Genomic DNA, 26,461 nt, shown 5'->3' on the forward strand with positions numbered 1-26,461 from the left:
GTAACTTCCGGGTTCTAGCAAGAAATATTTCTCACCCCAGCACTAATGCTAATGCTAATTAGTAAGCTAATACTAACCACCAAATGCCGCTCCCACTTGTTAATTGAGTGATGGGGCCTAAGACATAACCAGAAAGCAGTAATCAGTTTTTTTGGACGTGTAGTTACATTTCTCGAGGTGCATGTCAGGTTTGCTTCAGAGAGGATTTTCAGTTATACACAAAGGATCAATGCAGAACTCTAAATCAGGCCTTATCAGATCGATAGAATGATCATTTTTGCATATAATCCAGAAAAGTTACATTTATACATCAAGCATTTAATGTGTCCCAGAGTGCCGTTTCCTTCCACTGTGTTTGCAGAAATCACATAAAAAAATACACAACAAAAACATAATCCAGATTCCTCAGCTGCTAATAGCATTTCCTACATTTGAATATCAGCCACCATATTGTGAGCATAAACTATCACGTTTTTAATGCAACAATAGGAAGTGACATCATCTTGCTGGGAACTGTAGTATTTTATTCTTGAAGGCCTCTCATAGCTCTACTGGTGCTGAAAACTAATGTTTGACTATGGCTTTCTGAATAAAAGTAGGGCTGCAACTATCAATTATTTTAGTAATCAAGTATTTAATTGATTACTCCGTCAATTAATCAAGTAATTGGATAAGAAATAATTTTTCATTTTAACAATTCATCAGCATATTTTAACTTCCGTACTGCAGATGTTTCTCTGTGTGAAACAAACAGGGTGGATGGAGCAGCTACAAAGTTCTCTGTTCTTCATGTTGCTGATCAGGTGGTTGATAAAAACATTTTGAAGGAGCCCCTCTGTACTGAAGGGGGTGGAGGGGGCACCGAACGATTGCTAGTGCTAATGGCAGCCCCCCTTTCCCCAGTACACTGTGGTTATAGATCTGTTCTGGTGGCTACAGCTGACGTAAAGAAAAAAATAACAGCTGACATCCTCTGCACAACACGCGCGCACATTCAAACATGCGCACTCACAGCACAGAGAAGTAGGGGCGTGAAAAAACATCTCAGCCATCCACTCGTGTTAAAGGGTCGTTTTTGTTTTTTTGGAAATGCTCCGCTTACACGGAGACACCTGAGCTGCAGAGCTGAAACCAAACATCAAAGCAACAAATTTGTGTCGAGGATTTTTAATAATCGAATTGCGTTATTCCAAGAATCGTTGCAGCCCTAAAACTTGCATTAAATTTTAGTTTGTGTATCAAAATACATGAAGGTTGGTATTTACCTTTCATGCTGGGATTTTTTTGTTGAATCGGAAGCCTGAAATTTTCCTTTGATCTTCATTTTCCCTCTTACTTCTCCTCATGTTCATGCCGGTTGTTATTTCGATTTATGCAGCACACGCGTGACCATAGTGAGATCAAACGTACACACTGTGAATGAAACTGTCCGTGCTCTGTGGTAGATTGCAAACTGCTGTGAAATGATACAGGCGTAAGCAGCGATAATAGCAGCGACCTAGCCGGGGCGGAGTCTGTGAGGTGCGCTCCTTTGAGAGGCAGAGGAGCGCAATCTTTGTGGGATTTGAATCAGTACGTTTTGCATCCAATAAAAGCAAAGATGTTAACAAATAAATTGGACAGTATTCTGACAATTTAGTGATATTTCCACAGCTGTGGTCTTGACTGGTCTTGAAATAAAATCCCGAGTCCGCAAGGTCCGAGTCCATGACAAGACCGAGACCAAATGCGGTCGAGTCCATGACAAGCCCGAGACCATCAAAAAGCGGTCTCGAGACCGGTCTCGAGACCAAGACCAATCTCGAGTACTACAACACTAGTGAACAGGTGTACTTAATGTAGTGGATGGCTCCACTGGACTTGAGGTGTCATGACTAAGATCTAGAAAAAAAAGTCTTGTAGCTGCACAAGCGTGCTAGAGGTGAATAGAGAGAGAGAGATCAGATTGGGTGCACCATAATACAGAAAAAGACCACCATGAAAATATAATATGGGTAAAAGCTACAAATCTCTGATTAATTATTGCTTTTGTCATTTGTTTTTATTTTGTTCTGTATTTAGGTTTTTTTTCACCCTGACAGTTTATAATGTTTGCGTGTTGTGCAGCATGCTGGCTGCTCTGCTCTTTTCCCTTCCAAGCTCTTGGAAGTATTGGAGGGTTGTCAACGGGGTGGAAGAGCCTTTGAAATTGCCTTTTTTAAAGTATCTCCCACTGCCGGAGATGGAAGAAAGAAGAGTGAAGAGGAAAAGGCAAGTCAGTGAGGCAGGGAGGCGACAGATCCATTCATACTGTAGCCTAACTAGCAAGTGACCAGGCACTTTTTTTTTAGGGGAGGTTGTGTAACGCACACAAAATCAATAACTCAAATACCTAAATGAACAGTAAATGCAGAGGAAAGAAAATCAATCCAGGATAACTTAATTCAGTCTGAGAGAATATTTATATTTTGACCCCATAAAGGTGGCAGTTTTTCATCTTTGTCTCCACTTAAAAATCCAAAAAAGCTTTCTACTACCTTTTTTTCCCCCCTTTTCACCGCAATACCTATGCAGCACACATATTGCACCTCTTTTCTCTTAAGATTTATTGCACTCATTTGTTCCAAAGTAAGGAAGAGTGGGAACATGCAGCTGGAATGTAAATGTCTCAACACATTTCACGCTGACAAACGCTGAGTAACCAGGGGGTTACAAAAGTGGTGAATAGAGGAGAAAAGTCACATGAGGCTGACTGTTCATCAAAGATCATGAGAGCAAGAGAGGATCTAGCCCAAAAATAATCTGTCCATCTATCTATCTATCTATCTATCTATCTATCTATCTATCTATCTATCTATCTATCTATCTATCTATCTATCTATCTATCTATCTATCTATCTATCTATCTATCTATCTATCTATCTATCTATCTATAGATAGATAGATAGATAGATAGATAGATAGATAGATAGATAGATAGATATTTTGATCTAACTTTGTTATCATTTTTGCCTTGGTTATGATTAGTGGACGTGTATTTATATAGCACTTTTCTACACTAACATAGAACTCAAAGCACTTTTTACTACAAGCCTCATTCACCCATTTGTGCATCACTTTATTCTATGCCTTTAAGTGCTTTCTATCTATCGTGCACATGCTCGCGCTCACGCCCCAATGGATTCATCGGGGGCAGTGTGGGGTTTAGTATCTTGCCTTCTGATTAGTAGATGACTTCGACTTCTTCTTGAGCCACATGCACCTCATATTAACTTGCCTTTTTTTAAAAAATTTTTATTAGAGCAGGAATCTGTTCAGGATGTATCAGCTCAATCAAACTCTTTTTGATTGGTAAAAACAAAACAAAAGACCTGATTTGTCAAAATGACGGCTTGTTGGGCAAATGTCATAAATATACATTGCACACACATGCAACCTTAAATTTACAATTAATTAAAAAGAACACACACACACACACACTACACGTTTTTCAAATGGTGATCCTTTTTTTTCTCAGCATGTGCCTCTCACTCTGCATCTACTTTTCTTTTCTTTCTATGCTCCTCTCTATATTAGCTTATGTCTGTCACTTCTACTAACCAGCTCCCTCGTTCTCACATTCTCCTCCCACTGATATCATGGCTCTGTTGCTCTCTTTTCCCTATAAAGCTCCCTGTTTTTGTTTTCTCCAAAGTCTCACACTCTCTTACACCCTTGTTGCCTGTCCTGGGTTATGTAACTGCGTTTCTTCACCTTTGTGCTCCACTTCCATCAAGATTGCAACGACCCGGTACATTTAAACAATGAAGCTGACTACTCGGAGACAGGGGAGGCTTTATTGGTTATGGGGACTAGCATTATATTTATTCCTTCCCTGAAGACAAAGGAGTCTGTATAAAGTGTCTTTGTTTGCTGGAGCATTGCAGTTGCACTCAAGAGTGCTTTTTACACATTAGTTTCTGCAAAACCCAATAGACAGTCATAGTATTAAGGGCTTTTTCGTAGATTTCATACCTTTGTGGATCTAATATCTGCCAAGATTCCTACCACAGTAGAGTGCCATTAGAAGTTTAATAGTTAAATTGTGAGTGATGCACTGGTGCTTCATATTTTTGCTCATAGTGAATGGAAAATAAAAAGGAGAGTAAACTATTAATTATTTCACCAACATGCAGTTGTGCCAATTTTTGTGTTTTTGGATCCATCATGTAGAGAATTTCAGTTTTTTAAATTATTATTATTAGAGATAGCATCCCCTTGGACAAATATTTTCCTCTCTGCTTGCCAGTTCCTTTCAAATGACTTAACACACAGCAGCCTGAGTATGTCCCAGACATGCTTTTTAGGAGTATGCACCTCATTCTGTCCTCCAGCGTTTTGGATGTTACCAGGACCTGGAACAGAGAAAGCATTTCAAATCTCTGTTTCCAGCCCTCAGCAGAGGCTGCCAGAGAGCCTGCAGCCACTAATGCTTGTTAATGATCTGATAAAAGTGTTTTTTCTATTCAGCAGGTGCTTCATTTTAGTTAGCTATATACAGCTGCAATATACACTCAATGGCCACTTTGTTAGGTATGCCTGCTCAGCTGCTTGTTAATGCAAACATCTAATCAGCCAATCACATGGCAGCAACTCAATGCATTTAGACATTTAGACATGGTCAATACAAGCAGCTGAAGTTCAAATTGATCATCAGAATAGGGAAGAAAGATAATTTAAGTGACTTTGAACATGGTTGTTGGTGCCAAATGGGCTGGTCTGATCTGCTGGGATTTTTCCACACAACCATGTTTAGGGTTTACAGAGAACCAGGGTTATTATAGTTAACGAAAACGAACGAAATAACGAAAACTGAAATTGAAAAAACATTGTCGTTAACTGAAATAAATAAAAACTATAATTAAAAGGAAAAAACGATAACTAATTAAAACTGAATTGTGAGTTTACAAAACTAACTAAAACTAACTGAAATAATCGATAAACTTACTTTCATTTACTTGTTTTTTTGGGGGGTTTTTTAAGCCTTGTGGATTGATATAAAATCATTGTTTCCGCTCTCCGAGTTTAAGCTGGGAGCGCCACAGGACAACTGTGTGAGTGCGCATGTGCGTGCGCTCACCGCGCTGGTCCGCAAAGTAATGGCTGCGGTCTGCCGAGAAAGCGGCAGAGTCCCGTATGGAGGTTCTTTGAGTACAAACACCTGCACACGACCACAAGGTAATTAACACACACAATCCAGCTACACAAGCATAAATGCGGACATGAGGTCGGCAACTTCTGTAGGTTGTGTACAGAGGCCGCAAAGACCCTGCAGGTTTAATTAGCGAGCATCTAACCAAGCTAGCTCCAAAACAGAAGCAGCTTCAGGTGGTGAGAACATCAGGATGCAGCTGGATTTGAGCTTTGACTCCTTCAAAGAGTTTGTTTTTGTTTAACACCACATGTAGGCGTTATTAATCTGCTGCACTGATGCTGAAGTTTATTGTGGAGTTTATTGTAGAATTTATTGAGTTTGGGAGTTCATGTTTTTCTTTGTTTCTCCCTGATTATGCTCATGTGTGTCCTTAATATTACACAAATTTAGCATGTCTTGTGAACAGTTGGTTGTTGACTATATTTCTTTAAACTGTATCTTTTGTCAAGTTTTCATTACACAATAGTCACTTTTGCGCCTTGAATCTTGCACCTGATTAGGTATGAAAATACTAAAACTAATACTGAAACTAACTGAAACTAAGCATGAAACCAAAAATAAAAACTAATAAAAACGAGCAAAACCACTCTGAAAACTAATTAAAACTAACTGAATTAGAGAAAAAAAAGTAAAAACTAACTAAAACTAAACTATAATGTAAAATCCAAAACTATTATAACCCTGCAGAGAACAAGTCGAAAAGGAGAAAATATCCCGCAAGCAGTGGCTCTCTGGGTGAAAATGCCTTGTTTATTTAAGAGGAGAATGGCCAGGAGACAGGAAGGCAACAGTAACTCAAATAATTCAATTCAATTCAGTTCAATTGTCCATCCCTTTATGACCACAGTGCACCCATCTTTTGATGGCTGCTTTCAGTCGAATAATGTGCCACATCCCAAAGCTCAAATCATCTCAAACTGGTTCCTTGAATATTACATTGAGCTCACTGTACTCAAATGGCCTCCACAGTCACCAGTTCTCAATCCAATAGCGCACCTTTGGGATGTAGTGGAATGGGAGATTCACACCATGGATGTGCAGCAGACAAATCTGCAGCAACTGTCTGATAAATATATGTGCAAATATTGTCCTTATTTATATTAAATTAGTGCTTTTATGCATATTTGGTTCACCTAACAATTTGTGCTTATTTTTATGAATATGGAAGAATTCCCATTAGAAACTGCAAAGATTCATTAATGTTTAAGCTTTGATTCTTGTGGCTGTGTGATGTCTTGAGTGTATGGCTGAGAACAATGTTTAGGGTTAAGGAAAAATATCCACTGTGTTACAGGTAAGTTTTCAACAGGCCACCATGACTGAGAATCCTGTACAGATGAATGACTTCACATTCAGTGCTGTGTAAAGGTTAATAACAGGAGTGCTCCAATGGCTTAACTTAAGGCTAAATTTACTGTATGTGTATTAACTGCATTAAGTATATATACTGCTAAAAAAAAAATAAAGGAACATTTTTTTAATCACAGTATAGCATCAAGTCAGTTAAACTTCTGTGGTATTGATCTGGTCAGTTAAGTAGCAGAGGAGGTTGTTAATCAGTTTCAGCTGCTTTGGTGTTAATGAAATTAACAACAGGTGCACCAGTGCACCAACAATGAGACAACCCCTAAAACAGAAATAGTTTTACAGGTGGAGGTCACTGACATTTTCCCTCCTAATCTGTTTTTTCAGTAGTTTTGCATTCGGCTAAAGTCAGTGTCACTACTGGTAGCATGAGGCTATACCTGGACCCTACAGAGGTTACACAGGTTTGTCCAATCCCTCCAGGATGACACATCAATACGTGCCATTGCCTGAAGGGTTGCTGTGTCTCCCAGTACAGTCTCAAGAGCATGGAGGAGATTCCAGGAGACAGGCAATCACTCTAGGAGAGCTGGATAGGGCCGTAGGAGGTCCTTAAACCATCAGCAGGACCAGTACCTGCTCCTTTGTTCAAAGAGGAACAGGATGAGCACTGCCAGAGCCCTACAAAAAAGCCACTCGTGTGAATATCTCTGACCAAATAATCAGAAGCACACTTCATCTGGGTGGCCTGAAGGCCCAATGTCCTCTAGTGGGCCCTGTGCTCACTGCCCAGCACCGTGGAGCCCAATTGGCATTTACCATAGAATACCAGAATTTGCAGGTCCATTGGTGCCCTGTGCTTTTCACAACAGGGTCACTCATGTGACAGATGCTAGTGAAGCCGTGGAGAACGTTGCCTGCAACACTGGCTTGGTGGTGGGTCAGTGATGGTCTGGGAAGGAATGTGTATGGAGGGACACACAGACATCTACAGTAGGGTTTAATCCCGGGATCCGGGATTCCCGGGAAATACGATCAGAACCATTTCCCGTTTCCCGGGAAACGTTAGACGGGAAACCGGGAAAAAAGTCGCGCGCGTCGATTTGACTTTCAGAAAGAAAAGAAAGCTTCAGAAAGTTAAATTTAAGGAAGTATTGAGAGAAGGGTTCGTTTAATGCGAAAAGCTTTACTCTTCATTTCAGGCACGTTCAGCCTCCGTTTAAGGCTTCAGCTTCATCTCAAGCGTTTTAATAGAGGTATTACACAGTTGTACTTTTTTCCTCTTTAATTTGTTGAAATCGTAGGCAATGTGTTTACCCTAAGGTATTTTGTATTATATAATTTTATATTATTATATATTGTTATATTGCATTATATAGCCTATAAAATATGCCTGCCCTGAACAATAAAGAAATATCTGTTTAACTTCGAGTGTTTCTTTTCCTCGTTTGCAGCCGCTTACTAACAATCATGAATTAGGATACGGGCCTAATGTGTGAAGAAATTATCATGAAATAGATTGCTTTAACATATTTCGCTTTTAAAATGGAGTTGAGTAAAATGTATATTTTTTTAGGCTATAAGGATTGGCCAGTTTTTCAAAAGACGATTCACAGCGAACCTACTTTAACCCTCAGACACGGTGTTATAAATTTGCTGTTGCCAGAATGGCAATGACCAAGTCGTAGTGCATTACTCAAGGCCCTGTGTTATGTCATATTATAGTGTAGTACGGTAGTTAACTTTTCAATGACTATTACAGCGTTCCACTGGTGGAGATATAGCGCAACAGATGTCGCCACGACAGCGTGGCTGAGCCTTTATCAATGCTGTGGAGATGAACCGTATTGTTTTGTACCAGCAGTTGTAAAATATCTTGGTATAATTCCATGTACAATGGAGGAATATTCGAATTATATTTGTTAAGGGAGTGTTGAGGAACGATACAACACCGCATAGCTCGAGCACTCGAATGTCGAGATGTAGGTTTTATTGCGTTAATCAAGACGACGTTGCCCCCTACTGGGCATAACAGGACATAGCTGGAAAGCTACCTCTACAATATCACAATAGGTTAAGGCCGACACAGGCTACAGAAGGCCTAATTAAAATAAAAAAATAAATAAACTTTTTCCCGGGATTCCCGGGAAATGGCTCGTCATTTCCCGGGATTTGATCCATGTCATTTTCGGGAAAAATATTAAACCCTAATCTACAGGCTAGGAAATGGCACCCTGATATCTAATGGCACTCAGGGTGCCATTAGATATCAGGATAAAATCCTTGGGCCCAGTGTCAGCCCCTACACTGGTGCAGGTGGTCCTGGGTTCCTCCTGGTGCACAACAATGCTCAGCCTCATGTGATGAGAGTATGCAGGCAGTTCCTGGAGGAATTGATACCACTGACTGGCCCCCACACTCTCCTGACCCAAACCCAATAGACCACCTCTGGGACATTATGTTTCAGTCCATCCAACATTGCCAGCTTGCACCTCAGACTGTCCAGGAGCTCAGTGATGCCCTGGTCCAGATTGGTCATCTCATTAGGAGCATGCTCCGACATTGTCAGGCGTGCATACAAGCATCTGGGGGGGCCATACAAACTACTGAACACAATTTTAAGTTGCTGCAATTAAATTTCAGCTAAATGTTCTAGCCGGTCGCATCATTTTTTCACTTTAATTTTTGTGGTGTCTTTAAATTCAGCCCTCTGTAGGTTGATAATTTTCATTGCCATCAAACAATGTGGAATCCTTTTATTCCCAACACATAACCCAGTCCATATCAGTATAGATATCCAGCATGATTTTTTTTTTTTTCCCATTGAGATCTGATACGTTTTCAAAGTGTTCCTTTAATTTTTTCTGAGCAGTATCTTTTATTCGGTGATTGTACTACTATTATTACTGCAACTTATGTTAACTGTACTTGATATATCCGAGGTAATTAATCGGCATCTTTTTAATTAAAATCAACTGTTTATGTTTTACACTGTGGAAAATTCTCTTTATTTTGGCATTTAAGACAAAACATATTAAAACATAACGACACTGTACGGTCACCGACTTTGAGGCGCAGCTGCAGCTGTAGATTTAAAGATTACCGATCATTATACGAGTTCAGTGTTGACATTCTAGTAAGCAGACACCTGAGAGGGCAGACAGTTTATGAGAAAGATAACGGGGGGTGGGGGGGTGAAAAAGCATAAAATAGGGAAGAAGGTGATGAATTGAAAAATAGATGACTGAAGAAAGGATTTGAGGGATTGATAAGGTGAATTATATTTTGACCATCAAGGCTGTCATGTAGAGACGAGAATTCTCAGTTACCCTGTCATTTTCCATTGACTCTGTGTTATTTCACTGTTGCCCATGGGGAGTATTATATTGTTTTCACTCCAGCTCAAGGGCAAGACATCCTAATCTCTTTTCCTCTCTCATTCTTCCCTTATCTATCTAAATGCCAATATGCACTCTTTTCTTTCTTTCTTTCTTTCTTTCTTTCTTTCTTTCTTTCTTTCTTTCTTTCTTTCTTTCTTTCTTTCTTTCTTTCTTTCTTTCTTTCTTTCTTTCTTTCTTTCTTTCTTTCTTTCTTCTTTCCACTGTACTCTACTCCCCACTCTATTCACAGTGCCAGGTTTCCCTTGGCCAGCAGCACCAGTGTTGCATCATGCTGACATTGAAATGTTGATACAACATCAGTATAATTAGAACACGTATATCAATTGTTTCACCGTTGCCAAATATGACTGTGCAATTGTATGCTTTTTACATGTCTGCAAAACAGTCATGTTCACGCTAACATAAGTTTTTGACTCGTCTTGATGCAGCACTTTTGAAGGCAGTCATTTGGTTAAGCAATAAATTCATCACACTTTTAAGCTTTTCACAAGCTTGGCTATCATTGGGACCAAAATAGAAATAAAATGGGGGATGGAGTTTTAGAGAACCGGGCATGTCTCCAGTGATGATGGGAGACTTCCAAATAGCCAGGTAACATACTGAATTTAATATGTGGCTCGTTAGACAGAGCAGAGACACGACAGCGCCTGCACACAGTGGCTCTTGTGGATTATGACAGTGTCGTCATGTGCTGTAACTGCAGGGCACAGTCCTGATTGATTTTCATTATAGCTCAGTGTTGTTATTCCTGAGTGCAAAGAACACATGCAGTCCTGGTCAGTAGAGTGTAGAGATGCTGCGCTTCTGCTTTCTCACACTTGTTATGCGAAGTGCTTTTGATGTCTTATGAAAAAACATATATCTCTGTTGGTTGAACACTTTTGTGTCTTTTTTGGTTGAAAATGCAGCATAAACCGAACCAGTGTTCTTCCTGGGAAGTGCGCTTTAGTGCGTTTGTGTATGCATGTGTGACAGAAGTGGGGCGTAACAAACAATGAGAGGCGGGGTAGACGGAGCAGGCATATTATTCTTTTGAGGGAAAAACAAGGGCTTGTTAAAACAAATTCAGTTTTAAGGCATATTGAAAGGCTGAGCATACTTGTGTGTCTGTGTGTCTTAGAGAGGCAGAGGAGGCATGTGAGCAAGGAAAAGAGGTTGAGTGTGTTAATCAGATACATGTTTGTTAGTTTCCAAAGGCATCAATTCCCTGGAAAACAGCTTGTATTCTTCCAGTCTGTTTTTTGAACAAAGTGCTGCCTTTAGTAAACAGGAAACTTCTATTTGGAGACAGCAACTGTGCAAATGGTAAACACACAGCTCTGCGCTGTCTGTGTTACTGTTGATCTGATTTGTTCAACACTGTATTGTTTTCTTATGAGTATGTGTGAATGGGTATGAGGAAGAAGGGAGTGGAGGCTGGGGTGGTTAAAGGGAGTGAGCAGAAGACAAAATTGATGTAGGAGTGGTATCGACTGTAAGCTTCGAAACTCTGTGGACTCATCAATCACATGACATGTTACACCTCCAATATACAGAGTAAACCATACAAAAATAACATGCCGTATAAAGAAAAACCAGCCTGAACAGGACTCGTGTGATTCTGATACTGTTATGATTAAGTGTCTCTTTACTTCTTCTTTTCTATCAATGAATGGTTATTTAACACACCAATGACCTCTAGCTGAATTCTTATTAAGCTACTTAAAGATAATTGAACAGATCCATAACCTTTGCCGATGAAGAGGAAGCTTCATATCTGAATAATACATTGATTATTATGTATCATGTATATTTATGTATACGGTTCATTTTATAGCTGATTTCAACCCCCTAAGCACTCCTTTTAAAGAAAAATATCAGGGCGCAGGTGTTGCTCTGGCAAGGTTTCACCTTTATTAACAGACAAAGCTGGAAGACCTTTCCTTTAGGATCAGCGCTAACAAGGCTTCCTGTTTCGGGGAACCGATAATGTTCTGAAAATATTATGAGAGCCCCACAGCACCTCAGGTGGCAGACAGGTCACTCGCAGTACCCTGTGTTGTTTCCTTTCTTTGGATTTCACTTCATCATTAAAGTTTTCACGGCTTTTAAAGGTCTTGAAGATGTTCTTCGTGAGATATTTTAAGAAAGCGATGTCACACTCCCCTACCGCCAAAGATCCAATCAGCAGCAGACTCTGGAAATGTATGAAGTTGCATTGATGCATGTGCACAGCAGAGATTCATGAGCAGTGTAGTGGCATGTGTGTCTACTTCTTATCACTGTAAAGATGTAGGTGGGTGTAGTTTGTGCTTTTGTTTGTTTTGTGTGTGTATATAGAAGTATAACATGCAGTGAAAGAAGCTTTTCTAACCGTTTTTTTTAATCTGGTGATTCTTCATAGCTTTTATGTGACCATTCAAATTAAACTAATGGCTCTCTCTGTTGCAATAACTGCATGGATCTGTTACCAAGATTGGTTCCAGGTGGAGAGACTTGCTTCTACAAGGATTCAGCATAACAATTTTTCTTTCTAAAGCTGATTCTGCCCTCATTTTTAGATATCCAACCATCTAGCTTCATACAAACTCATGAACAACAATCCAAAGTACACCAACATTAGGCATCTTGCACAAAAATGTGCTTAAAAAAAGCAGACTGAGGCGTGTCATTATTTTTGTGGGACACAGTCTCGGTCAGCACTTTCAGTTAATTCGTTTCTGCATTCTAGGCCAGTTCTTCGTGATTTAGGAAGCCGCAATGTTTTGTTTCTGATTACAGCAACGAAGCAGCCTGAATTGGATATTACACAGATTTATTCATATCTTCCTGATAGTTACAGCATGTTTTCTTGAGCTGCAGTAAATACCAGGAAACTGCAGCACTGGAAAAACGTAGGAACTTTCCACTTTTACCCTACCTCTTTCTCTCTCTGTCTGAGTGTATTTGAGGCACTATGGGAGGAAGATGGATGACCCTGCTTTTCAGCAAAAAACATGAAATACGACTGGTAAGATTGGTCACAACTCTTACTGGCACAGGACTCTACAGCCTGTAACAACATGTTTGTGTCTGTTATTGTGCATGCAAGTGCACCTGTATAACTCGTGCTGTGGAAAATAAATCTGTTTGCATGCTCACTTTGTGGTAGACCAAAGCAAGTTTACAGAAAAGAAATAATAAAATTATAAAGGTTGGGACTGGCCAAGTGTGTAAGTGTTTGCTACTGCTGGTAAGAAATGATAAAGCACATCCATTAACCTTAAAACACATTAAAAAACAACACACTCTGCAATACTGCTCTCTAGACCAAGGCATAATAGTTCAGTAAGACTAATTTCAATGTGTTTTGATTCTGCTAAAATGTTAAGATAATCACTATTAAATGATGACTGCACTGACGTCTTATTTGCTCTGACATCATACATTATACGTGTGTTATTGTATCATACCAAAAAAAAAAAAAAATGGCAAAAGAAATGACGTGAATGAGGAAGAAGAAAAAATAAAAAAGTAAAAAGCAACAAGACTGCGATGAACAGAGCACAGTGGAATGAAACGAGAACGTCCATACAAACGAAGAGCAAACAGAACATGAACAAGAAGGGGATGAATGTAGAGAATAAAGTAAAGAGGTGAATTCCTCCCTGCTGCGTTATCCCATTCCTCCTTTTGAGGTTCCCCTCCGTGGCAGTCATCTTCCTCTTATTTCCTCTCTGTTCCTGTACGATGCTGAAACTGCATGATGATTAGGAGTAAGGTATTTTATGGACTATGAAGCAAAGAGATCGATATAGATGGAAAAGTGGAAGCTTTATGTAGGAGAATGATGAATTCCATAGAGGATGGGTCTTTCTCACTTTTTTTTTTTATCCTGTGTAACGTTTAAGCTTTCTTGTAGGATTGATGATGTTTGTAGATAAGAGCTGAAAGTTGACTACTGAGAAGGCCATGGGCCTTCAAAGCGAGGAAGATAGAATGGGAAAGAAAGGCACCCACACCAACCTGCTAGAACTGAGTATTTTGTAAAGTATTCAATAAAAAGAAACTTATAGATTTTCTTACAGTGAAAATATTCACAGCCAATGTTATTCAGTCAGTTTTATTCCTTATGAGTAATAGCTAATGATAAATAAATCTTTGACCTGAGATTTATATTGCCTTATTCATATTAGTAAATTAGCAATTACTTACACAGCACATTGGAGTCAATACACAATTTATTAACAGCATTTGATCCCTAATGTTATCCAAATTAAGTTAGGATTTTCCTCTCTCTGGTCTGGATGTCCCTGCCTCTTCTCACTTATTTGGATCCCCAGGATAACAAACATCTTCAAACAGCCTGAACAACAGTAACAGAAACTGAATTCACTTTCAGCAGTCATAATCCTGTTACAGTAGAGATGAGCGAGAGATCCATATCTCTTCTTTTCATAAGCCACTATGCACCACTGTTTAAAAGTGAAAACTACTGTTAACTAAATAAATAAGAAATTAATTGTATATATAATTAACTATAAATGTTACTTTAACAGCAGTAATAAATACTCAAACAGGCTTCAGAGTTTATTGGACTATTACATTTTACAAACCACATCATACATTCATTCATTCATTCATTCATTCATTCATAGATAGATAGATAGATAGATAGAGTACAGGGTGCAGTGATTAATGCTTGCTATTTTGTGCGCTTCAGCCAACAACTACACGTAAGCAGTTGATTTTCTGTCAGGTGACTTGGAGCCAGCGTCAGTCTACACTGTGATAAGACCATTACTAGGATCACTGGAGTGAAAATAGAGCCCATGCTGGATGATGTTCTCAAACTCCATGTAGAATGTACACAGACAATACCCATACAAATTTACACACTCAAAAAAACAGGTCACAGACACACAATGTGACTCACACAGTCGATAGAGTTTAACTGGAGATAGCAGAGTACTGTTAGACAAAATATAGACGTAAATATATCCACACACTTTAACAATTGTGCCTCCACAAACCTCCTACAGAGCCTCCAAATTACAAAGTCAAAAGTGACACAGATTGTTGTTAACAGCCCACAGCTAGGCTCAAAAATAAACCTCTCATTATGAAGCGATCACACTTCATTTATTTGTATGTGTTTTCTCTTTGAACATACAGTCGACTGCGGTGCTTTAGCTCCTTATGGTAAACATGCTGTAAAACCTAGTAATTTGGGTGAGCTTATTTTAATGACAATCTGATTTGCAAATTAAGTAGGATGATGAGAAGGAATATTTTTAAGCAGTTATGACTATTTGGCAGCTAACAAAAAGTAAGAGCGGAGAGGAGAGCAGAGATTTGACATTTAAGTCACTGTGAAGATAGGGAAGCTGTAGGAAAGGTTAAAAAATATGTAATCTATGAAATATCACTGATTACCTTTACAGTGAGCAGTGACGACTGCACAGTGACACATGAAGTCTGTAAGACTGAAGCTTTCTTAGCAGGTATTTACTCAAACATAGATAAATTGGTATTCCTTTTTTATCAACCACCAACCTTGACCAATAAGAAAGAGCACAGAGTGCACAACCTAAAACTCAATGCCCGGGGGGGGGGCTGCCAGGGACTCGCCACACCACTAAGCTTAAAGAGCTTAGAGTAAAAATAACTGAGTGCAGCTGAAATTAGTATATCAACATTTTATCATCTTATATCCTCTGTGCTGGTCAGTAAGAAAATAATGTTTAGAGAAGCTTAGGAGACATGAACATCAACCTAAAGTAAAAGGTAGAAATCATACCTTTTAACATGCACAAGTCTTGCATATCATCCTCTTATCTCTCCCACATATATTGGTTGTAATATATTAAATGATGTTATGCTGCATGTGTCATCTTACACCACATTTTTTAAAACATATTTGTTAAAATGATCTAACCTGTTCTTTCATCAGTTTCACTGCTCTGACAGTGTGCATGATGTACCCACTGGTACTGTATATCGATTATCGTGCACATTTCTCTACTCAGTTTTTTGAGAAGAGACAGGAAGGGGGTTTAAGATTCGGAAAAAGTCTAAAAATCAGATGATGTGGCTCGGAGCCACTGCAGCAACAGTTGAGCTTAGGAACTTCAGTGCTCTGCAGCAATCTGTCTCACTGCTGCACTGAGGTGTGGTGTGGAGTTACAATCACAATACAACTGATAGAGCCAGCTCTGTGTATGCAACGCTTCACACCATATAAGCAGAAATGCAAAGTATTTATACGCATGTCCAGAAAGATGCATTGAACAAGAGTAGCAGTGATTAAACAAACTAATATTAATGTGTCAGTCTAGTTTATGGATGAAACACGTGGAGCTGACATCCTACAGAGCAGTACAATATCTCTGTTTATAGAAATATTTTTAAGCTTTACTTACGTGCATTTCTATCACTAAAATACATGAAAGAAAACTTCAAGCCTGGCACATAAAAGTCAGCAGTCAGCTAAGAGCAAAGTGTGTTTAGTGCTATTTATGTATATGTGTTTTACTGCTTTTAGAGTTCCAGCTGCTAGAGATCACTTTGGCATTGTTGTGCATTTTAAACAGTGGATTTAGAGGCAAAGAGAAGACCAGAAACATAAAGTGAAAGTAATGAACAGTGATGGCACAAGCAAGACTAAGGTTGAAAATATCAGCAGTTATAACATCTCCTTAAATGCACAAAGAAGCCGATAAAAGGGATAAACAATACTTCCTTGCTGATTTGAGATAGCTGTGCACTTTGGGAAAGGCAAAGTCTATTTTTCATACTGCAGCATCAAAGAATTTATTTTCAGATTAAGCTTTGAGGGAGACGTGTGTTTAACAAGGCAACTGAGTCTTGCCGATTTTATGTTAATGAACGGTGAGAATAGCAACAGCGTTAACAACAGAGGCGATATTAGCATTAGAGCCTAAAAACGTGCTTTGCATCAGTGATGAGGTTTTCAGACAAGTCAATTTGAAGAATCTGCTTTTAATTTCTTTATTTTTTTTAGTTTTGTCACAACACATCTCCATGCCACCTCCTTTATAACATTTCTTATCCTTTTTTTTTTTTTTAATTTTGTTGTTTTCCCCTATTGCTGTGCTGAGTGGCAGCCTGTTGCAGCAGGTTTTATTGTTGTTGTTTGCACTTTAGTGACTTTATCATGGTGCATCATGAAGTGTCATGGAGTGTTGCAGTGAGACATTGTGCTCACGTTTGTTGAGGGAATTTGTCATTGCTGTTAAATCCAGTGAATCAACACACTGTTCGGATTTCTCCATCAGCCGATGCAGAGATCACTGAAAATGACTGTAACTGTGGTGAATGGCTATAGATAATTAATGGATCCCAACCAACCCTACAGCACTTACCTGACTTGCAGCTGAACATTTTACAGATTTTTCAAAACACTTTTTACAGCTACAGAAACCTTTACCATCTCATTGCACAAAACTTGCATTAATTTCAGATTTAGCTTCATTGAGCACTTCACTTTTTAAAATTTTCTATTAATTGAGTACCTTCTTAGTGTATTTTTACCTTTCTGAGCTGTTTTGTTCTGTGATATTTTATTTATTGAGTGAAATTTCTTTTCTTATCTTTAAAACACTTCTAGGTCTAATCATCAGGTCACATCACCCTGCAGTCTTAGGAACAAACTAATTACATGCATAAAAAAATTAATAAAAAAAAATTTAATTTGCACTCACCAACCCACTAAGTGTTCATGGCCACTGCTATAACTATTTCAGGAAAAGCAGGGGAAAATTGGAGCTGTGTGCACATATTTATCTATTGACTCTAAACACCTGCCAGGCGGTGATGAAAAGTGGCATGGTGCCTGAACAATAAATGAAATTGAAAGCACTGTTGATGAAACACAATACTGTAAAGGAGTAGAATGGCCGAAGGAAACATTTGTTTTGATCCCCAGTGTGTCATTCAATCACCCGTAACCTTGAACACACGGCCCTCCAGTGGAACAACTTCTGATAAGTGGCATATTGTGCATTGTATGTATGTGTAAGCACATCCAGCATCCTTCAAATCTGGGTTCAAGATGTTTCTACTTTTTTTTATTGCACTTGTCAAAAAATTCATGTCTGCACCTCAAGCACTCTTGTGTCATCATAGGGTTGAGGTTAAAAATGAGACAACACTTGATTCATTTTTATGATATTCACCAAAATAGATGAGCAAAAGTTTGATTATTAATTTCAAAAGCATTGATTGGTTGTAGCCAATCATATCTCACATCATTTTTTGTGACAAAACAGCTCTAAGAGACAATGTAATATTTATATTTTAAAAAAAACAGACGTTTTGCCAAATAGCTGTTAATGTTTGAACTTGAATCAAATAACCCCTGTCTCCCAAGGCTGAGCCAACCTAATTAATGCAACTTGGACTTTGGCACAGATGATCTTCCTCACAAGTTATAAGCAAGTGCTGAAAATGTACATATCCTACGGTACCATAATGGCCTATTTATTTTTTATAAACATAATCTGTAAAACATTATTAATTGTTATGAGAGTCCACAAGTTTCAGTAGACTTTCTTTGACCTGTTTTCATGCTGTGTTTATCCTGCTAACTCTGGCATTAATTCACAACATGCACGAAGATTCTTTATGCTGTTGCTTGTTAACTATTGTTTTATGATAATTGCTTAATGCACCACTGTGTTTTGATTAATGCTATACAAATAAACTGACTACAATATGCAAGGTGGGCTTACAATGATCCCATTACAAGTGCATGCTAATTTTTGGCACTATCAGCATGTTAGCCAAGATGATTTCTTCATTTATTTCTTCTTTATTTGGGGACTTTCTGATAGACTGCCATCTTTAGGCTTCTTTGGTATGTGAACTTGTGCAAGCCTATGAACAGCCATTATGTACAGCTACTTTTGTTTTCCTCCAACACCTTCAGTGTTGCTCCAGTCCATAAAAATCACAAGCTGAGTTATCATTAATGTGGTATATTAATTCTCTCAGATGAATCACGTATCAAAAGATATAATTCATTTTTAATTTTGCTTTGCAGCAGTTCCCACACAGCAGGTGCAGACACAGACAGACTGAGGGCATAACAAAAATATCAAAAGTCACTTGGGAGGTAAGAAGTTGTGCAATAGAGGATGGAAGAGATGGGGGGAGAGGGGAGGGGTGATCACTGTGAGGTCGTAATGAGAGGTTGGTGTGCGTGCATGCCCAGGCGAACATGTGTGTTTTATGCTCTATCATTGCACCACTGGCTGTTGTGATTGCTTGACCCAGGGTTTCAGCGCATTACCACCTTGACAGCTTTGTGGCTGGATTTATTCGTTGACTGCACACACATGCAACTCATGTACGCACATAGATTTGCCGCCTACAACTAGGTGAAGGTGCCTCTGAGTCAAATGCATGCAGGTTGAATATGAATTTGAGTTCTGATGGCCATGCAATCAATGTGATAAACAGTTTGACTGAAGCTCATGCTTTTGGGCAGAAAAGAGTCTTTACACAAAATGGACACTACACTCACTGGCTACTTCATTAGGTATACCTGTTGAACTGCAATTAAAGCAAATATCTACATGCACCTATGTATGCAGGTGATTTTGAATGTACTGTAACATGGTTGGTCTGAGTATTTCAGATCCACTTGCATTTTTAAACACAACCATCTCTAGGTTTACAGAGAATTCTAAGGGTAAGTGGTAGTTCTATGGGCTGAATGCCTTGTTAATGCCCAAGATTAGAAGCCAGATGGGTTTACACTGATATAAGGGCAACAGAGTGGTTAAAAATTGGACAATTGAAGATTGCAAAAACTTTTACTAGTCTGATGAGTCTCGATTTCTGCTGCAATATTCAGATTGTAGGGTCAGAATTTGGCATGAAAACACAGACCCAGTCTGCCTTGTGTCAGGGGTTCAGGCTTCTGGTGGTGGTATAATGGTATGGGTGATTGCACATTTGGCAGACTTTGGGCCACTTAGTGCTAAGTGAGCATTGCTTAAATGCCATAGCCTACCTGAGTATTATTTCAATGTCAATTACTTTATGAATGCAGTTTACCCATTTGATGGCTGCATCCAGCAAGGTAATACACTGTGTCACAAAACTCGATCATCTCAAACTGGTTTCTTGAACATGACGTTGAGTTCACTGTGCTCAAATGGCCTACAGGGTCACCAGATCTCAATCCAAAACAGCATATTTTGGATGTGGTTTAATGGATTCACATCATGGCTGTGCAGTCATCAAATCTGCAACAACTGTGCGATGCTTTCATGTCAATATGGACCAAAATCTTTAGAGAAATGTTTCCAGTGCCACTAATGAAGTGGCCACAACTGTGAGTTGCAACAGGATTACTAATCTCTTCCCACTCAGAATTGTCACATACTTAAGCTTGGTCAGTTTGGTCTGTCTGCTTCACACTGTAACACAGTGGGTTCCCTTTTAGTGTCATTTTGTTTCAGCGTGCAGGGCAGTCCAATAGAGTTCAATAGGAGTCCCTCAACATCTGACTGCTGGGGAAAGTGGTGTGCTGGTGTCATCAATAAGCAATGTGTAACAGTGGTAACCAAAGAGCACTGTGGTAAACAAGTTAATGTTAGAAAAGCAAACAGTGACAGAAATGGTAGAACTGAAAACATTTGTAAGTCTGTGTGTGATTGCACCAGCTGCCACCTCATGTTGGAAGTTGGTGTTAAAGAGGTAACCATGTGTTAAAATATGGCAAGGCAGGGTTTCTGATCCTGCCAAATACTGCAAATGTCTGTATGTGGCACATCCAGAGTGAAAATGTGGAATGGAATTACTCTAGCTTAATTATTCACTCATTGCAACTGCTTTCTCTCTTCAATTACATTCTCTTGACATCATCCATCCATCCATCCATCCATCCATCCATCCATCCATCATGCTACTACAGGTTGTCCTTTCATGGACTCTTTCATCATTGGCCTTTGGTCACATCAATGAAGTGGCTAGATCAGATCTCTGTTTCCTCTCTTCCTCTAATGTACACACACACACACACACACTTTGGCAGATATGAAGTAAACAGCTGTGTTTAGCAGTGGGGTCGTGAAATGAGCGAGTCCCCAGTGTGACTTAATTTCATCCCTCTGATCCCTCTGGAATTCTTTATAGTTCTCCCTCCTGGTTTTGTTCCTGTCCTGCCATGTGGTCATCACTCTGTCTCTGACCCTTTTACCCTCCTGTGAGACAATAAAAACCTTCCTTGGACACATTTGCTACGATTCAGCTTTTATCATTTTATTCATTTTGTGCTTACATTAAAGGCGAGTTAGTTCAAGATTTCTTTTTCACTCACATCTTTTCACTCTCTCTTTGTTTATGCATAACTCTGCATTTATTCATTAGTTATTATTAATCTCTGGCTCTCTTCCACAGTCTTTTGTCCTGTCTCCCTCCCCTCACCCAAACCCGGTCGTGAGGTTTCTACTTGGTAAAAGAGGAGTTTTTCCTTCACACTATCGCAAAGTGCTTGTTCATAGGGGGTAGTTTTGAGTGTTGCTTTTTCTCTGTATTTATTATAGGGTCTTTACCTTACAATATAAAGCACTTTGAGGTGACAGTGAAACTTTAAAACTATTTAATCTGTCAAAGAAAGCGAATCAAATGTTCACCTTGTATCGCTCATGGAAATTGTACTTCCAGACTGATAGCGCTGTCCAAGATTTGAAATTCATGTGAAATATAAATATCTTTTCCTGTCTTTTATTAATTTTGTCTTCAATCATGGTGTCTTTATACATCTTGGATCATAAAACATAAACTTACAACCAAACAGCAAGCCGTCATTCCAAAATGCAAAGATACAAGTACTGTAGTATCACCCTTTTTTACAGCAGACGTTATAGCAAAAAGATATAGCTGATTACAGATTCTATTAGTTGGTTAAAAAAAACCTTAAAGGACATGAGGTAATGTTACTGTAGTTCTAAAATCTTCATTTAGTGGTGCATGTCACAATGCATATATATGTAGTATTGACCAAACACTGGTATTGGCTGTTTGGCTTTGTTGACTGAAATCAGCCTAAAATAAAATGGCACTTACTGCTGGCAGTTGATGATGTTTATCTGTTGTGTTGCATTCATTCATCTCTGGCTAATGTGATGAAAAGTAGAAATACTTTAAAACTGCTAAATTACTTTTATAATGAACATTTCTGTCTCCTGGCATAACATAGGAAAAAAAATAACAAAACCAAACAAATAAAATCAGATATTTTTATTTTGATCTTTGGAATAGCACACTAATCGGTGCTTCTCTGATTTATTTTTTTTTTTCACATTTTCCTTTTTTTTTTTGGTGTCATGGGTAAGGGCAGGCTGTGTGGTACTGTAGGTGGGAGTGTCTGTTTCCAGGTGATCCGGTGGGAAGACTGTTGTATTCCCGCTTTTGTGACTGCGCCAAGGTGCACACCTGTGGCTGATTCTCATCAAGGCCGGGAATATTTAGGAGTGGCTGAGACGCAGACTCACTGCCAGATTGTTCAACCTCCATGTTGGTAACCAAGCTGACTAGTTTTTTGCATACTGATCTCATTTGTCATCTCCTGCTTCTCCAGTCCACTCCGTTTTGCTGCATGATACTCTCGGATTTACGAACCAGCTCAGCCTCGCCTCAGAGCCAGCCTTCTCGGCCACCTACTCTCCTGCTTATGCCTGCCAGCCCCAGATGGTATTTTTTTGTTTGCAAAGTTAATAAAATATACTTAAAATTTAGAATTTTTAGTCTTTTAATCAATATTTGCTTCAAACTTATAAGTTTGAATTAATCGTTTTTTTAAACTAGTGTTTATATTGCATTAAAAGTTTGCACTTTAATGTGAATTTGTTTGCTTGATTATAAGATAGACATGCAATTACCAACAATTACCTGTCACTTATTTGCATCATAATTAAAAACATGCTTCCTTTCTCTCCAGGGAGGTCAAAGTGAATAGTCAGAGTTTCAGTGTCTTCCTTCAGGACCCTACAGCAGAACCATTGCTGCTTTATGCTTGCTAACATCTGTCCTGCTGATTGGAGGCATACACATATCACCTCTGGGAAACTTCAAAACAAATGCTGAAGATTTCTTTTCACAGTATGACCTGAATGTGGTGAAGACAATTGGCCAGATCTCAGAAGGATTTCTCAAATAATCCTTGGACCGATGACTTTCAATTCACTTGCTTGATTTGGAGAATAAAATGTGGCAAGGGACGCCAGCTTTCATTGTGTTACTGGTGGCACAGTGCAGTTTAACATTAACAAGTTCTGATGTCTACTGTTTTTTTCTCCTCCTCCTCTTCTCCTATTCATCATGCTTTGGGGAGGTTGAGAGGAAATGCGTTGATGACAGGATTTTAAAGAAGCTCTTACTCTTAACACCCAAGAGGCTGACCAGTCAAACCAAACACTCTCTCTGTTTCTCTATCTTACGCGCCCCCCACCACCCCACCACCCCACCCCCACACACACACACTCGCACACACATACACCACCAACACCACCCACCCATTCTCTGTACTAGAATTAGCCACTGGCTGCATTCCAGTCAGATCCGCTCAATATTCCACCCTTCCCAAAAAAAAAAAAAAAAAAAAACACCCTCTCTCTTCTCATTGCTCTCTGGAGGCCACACATTGCCACAGTCATAGTTGTGTCACAGCAATCAATCACCCATCAATGTGAAAAAGCTATACTGATACTGTACAGAGAAAACACAATGCAACTGTACTGTCATTTCCTCCAAACCCATGCCTTATTATCACTTGACATCTGTCTTTTGGAATCTCCATCCTTCTGACTGACCTCCATCTGGTGCTATCTCTGTCTTTCACTCTTTTCCACTTTATCACCATATCCATTTCTCCCTCTCGGTTGCAAATTTCACACCCATTATCACCTCACTGTGATTCAGTCACTTTATTCATTGCTAGGCTGGTGACCTTCTCAACCACGTGTTTTCCCATTTCACATATGTTGAGAATAAATATTTGAACATTTAGACAAGAACTTGGAAACTGGGATGTCATGTTATGGTTGTGAATTGAAATGAATTTCTAAGACATGTATGCAAATAAACAGAATTATTATCTGGGAACAGATTTTTTCTTTCTTTCTGTGAAACAGATCCATAGTTTGAAATTGTGGGAAAATATTATGACCCCACCCACCTTCAAATCTTTTGTTTGCGAGGGCCAACCAATCAGGAGACAGTCAGCTTAAAAGGAGGGCTATATAAAAAGCAGCAGAGCTAAAAGAGCTTGTTTTGGATAAACTAGAAGGGTTGCACCACTACCCAGTCATGCAAAGTTACTCTACTAGAATCTGAGGATAACAATATGGAGTTTGAAATTATCAAAATCCATCCCAAAAAACTTGCTTTTGTTAGACATGTTTGTTAAAACATGTTCTCTTAACTCTTTAAGTCTTTAATCCATACCCAGTATCATTCATTTATTTATTTATCCATCACTTTATTCATCCTTTCACTGTTCTCAGTTCCTACCTAGAGTTGGTCATGTCAGTCTGTCCTCCTTGACTCTTCTCCAGCCCAAGTTTGGTGAAAATTCCCACCAGCACCATGATGGCCACCACTCCACAGATAATATACACAATCATGTGGGTCCGATCTCGGTCCGGTTCCTCCTGGGCTTCTGTGACAGGTGCCGCCGGTCGTCCCGTGTTTGCCCACACAGGTGTGTCATAATTTGAACAGGATGTCTGGTCCAAACTGTGGATTTTGAACTGACAGCAGAAGGTAGGAAGCAGGAACCACAACAGAACAGGTAGATACCTGCATTGCAGTTGAAAGGTGGGTCCCACTGGCCCATCACATCATAGTAACCCCAACAGCGGTTATCCCCAGTTGGACCCGTTTGGTCTTCTGAATCTGGTGTTGGGGTTACCAGCGCTGCTTCTGGTATTGTAGAGGGTTCTGTTGTCTGGTTGTTGGAAGAGACCTGTGCCAAAGCCTGACCTGATGGCTGAAAGTTCAGTCCACCCAGAGAGGTCAAACCCAGGAGAATGGCCAATGATAAGTTCACCAAGAGTGGATGGATGATGGCAGCCATCTTGGACTCACTCCAGTATTTTGTGATGTTAGTCCTGATGTGTAAGAGTTAATGAAAGTTCCAACTAAAAGTGCCTAGGTTTAAAAATAAAAGAAATAGAGAGTTAAATATCCTCCTTGCACAGAGCCTTTAATTATAGTAAATAAATGAATTTCTGTGCTGTTCAGGCAGTGCAACTTAATACAGTATTAGTGAAACAGGAAAAAAAGAGGATAGATGGAGAGTTTTTCCCCATAGTGATAATTTAAAGAACATAGCTTCATTCACAAAAGCATTCATTAACCATTGTGGTAGTTATTAACGGACAAATTTACAGAAAGCTAAGCTGTCACCATGGGACAGAACAAGTGAGGGAAAGAAATTTCCCATTTCAACATGCTCCTAATAGAAGTAAATGCGGGCACTTGTGAGCGGAAACTCACATGCAGAGACACACGATAGTCCTTGGCAGTTATATGTGTGTAGGTGTGTGTGTGTCAAAGCACATTTTAAAATTTCTGTCACCTTTTACAAAGCCATATGTCATCAGCAGACAGCAGAGGCGGTTGTAGACAAATCCAAATGTGGTGGCTTGGAGGGAATCCAGTTTAGGAGGCCATGTTACCTTCGAATGAACTCGCCCCTGGCATTTTCAACAATAAGCTCCCCACAGAGTGAATAAATAATCCGTAAAAAGTGAGGAGTCTGGGGTCCTGATGGCGTTAGCAGGAAAGGCTGACTTCTCTCAAACTTGCAGACAGTCATGGGCTCCCACATAAAATGCTTTTCACTCCAGAGATGGACTCATGTTCCTGTGTGGAAAACATCTCTAATGCTCAGCACTGGAGCCAAGTCAGTTTTGATATCCTTGAATAAAAAGAAAGAACTAAAGAAAGAAAACTCTGATCAAATTTTTTTTCCACTTAAATTGTCTTTGTCAGCCACTACTCCCTCTTACAATTTAACTTGCTTCTATCATCCTCTTATTCTCAGTGTCAGTGTTCACAGAAAGCTTTTTTTATTTTTGTAGTAGGCATCTTTTTGCTGCCACTTTAGTCCACTTTGGTGAGTGTTACTTCCTCTCCTTGAAGTGCGGCTCCAGTCTTTCAGCCACTGAAGTTTTTGTGATGTTAAATATTCAGCTTTTATTTAGGAAAGATAATATTGAATAGTTCCTTTGTATTTCCAGCCAGAGCCAACAGGTAACAACAGCTGTTCAGTGTTTTTTAGAAGTTACTCCAGGCTTTCGTCAAGCCGAAATCCTATGGTGATTACAGTCCAAAAGCGTCCCTCTTGCACCTGAGGCGTGTTTTCGCTCACACTCGCACACACATAATCTCACATTCACTTTATGCACACATACAGCTCAAATCCCCCTGGAGATAGTACACTGTCAGTGTCAGTCGTTTTTAAGCGACCCACAAGAGTCCAATGGCTTTTCGTGCTCTTCGGGTGCAGGGCTCCTGTTGCTGTTGCTCCGTGGGTACTCCTCTGAAACCCCTCCTCTCCATGGATCCCAGGGTCTCTAGCAGACCC

General features: G+C 39.4%; 1 protein-coding gene across 1 annotated transcript in view; it reads right to left on the minus strand.

Annotated features, from left to right (window-relative positions):
• LOC115775456 (protein shisa-8-like) overlaps positions 1 to 24,946 on the minus strand; it is a gene marked incomplete at its 3' end in the record, with an annotated part of 44,887 nt that extends 19,941 nt beyond the window's left edge. Inside the window, 2 exon segments of the mRNA XM_030722992.1 lie at positions 24,382 to 24,637; positions 24,640 to 24,946. Of these exon segments, the coding sequence (XP_030578852.1) occupies positions 24,382 to 24,637; positions 24,640 to 24,946 (563 nt within the window).
• Between the last annotated feature and the right edge of the window lie 1,515 nt (positions 24,947 to 26,461).

The sequence above is a fragment of the Archocentrus centrarchus genome, unplaced genomic scaffold (genome assembly GCF_007364275.1).
Source record: "Archocentrus centrarchus isolate MPI-CPG fArcCen1 unplaced genomic scaffold, fArcCen1 scaffold_140_ctg1, whole genome shotgun sequence".
Taxonomy (NCBI): Eukaryota; Metazoa; Chordata; class Actinopteri; order Cichliformes; family Cichlidae; genus Archocentrus; species Archocentrus centrarchus.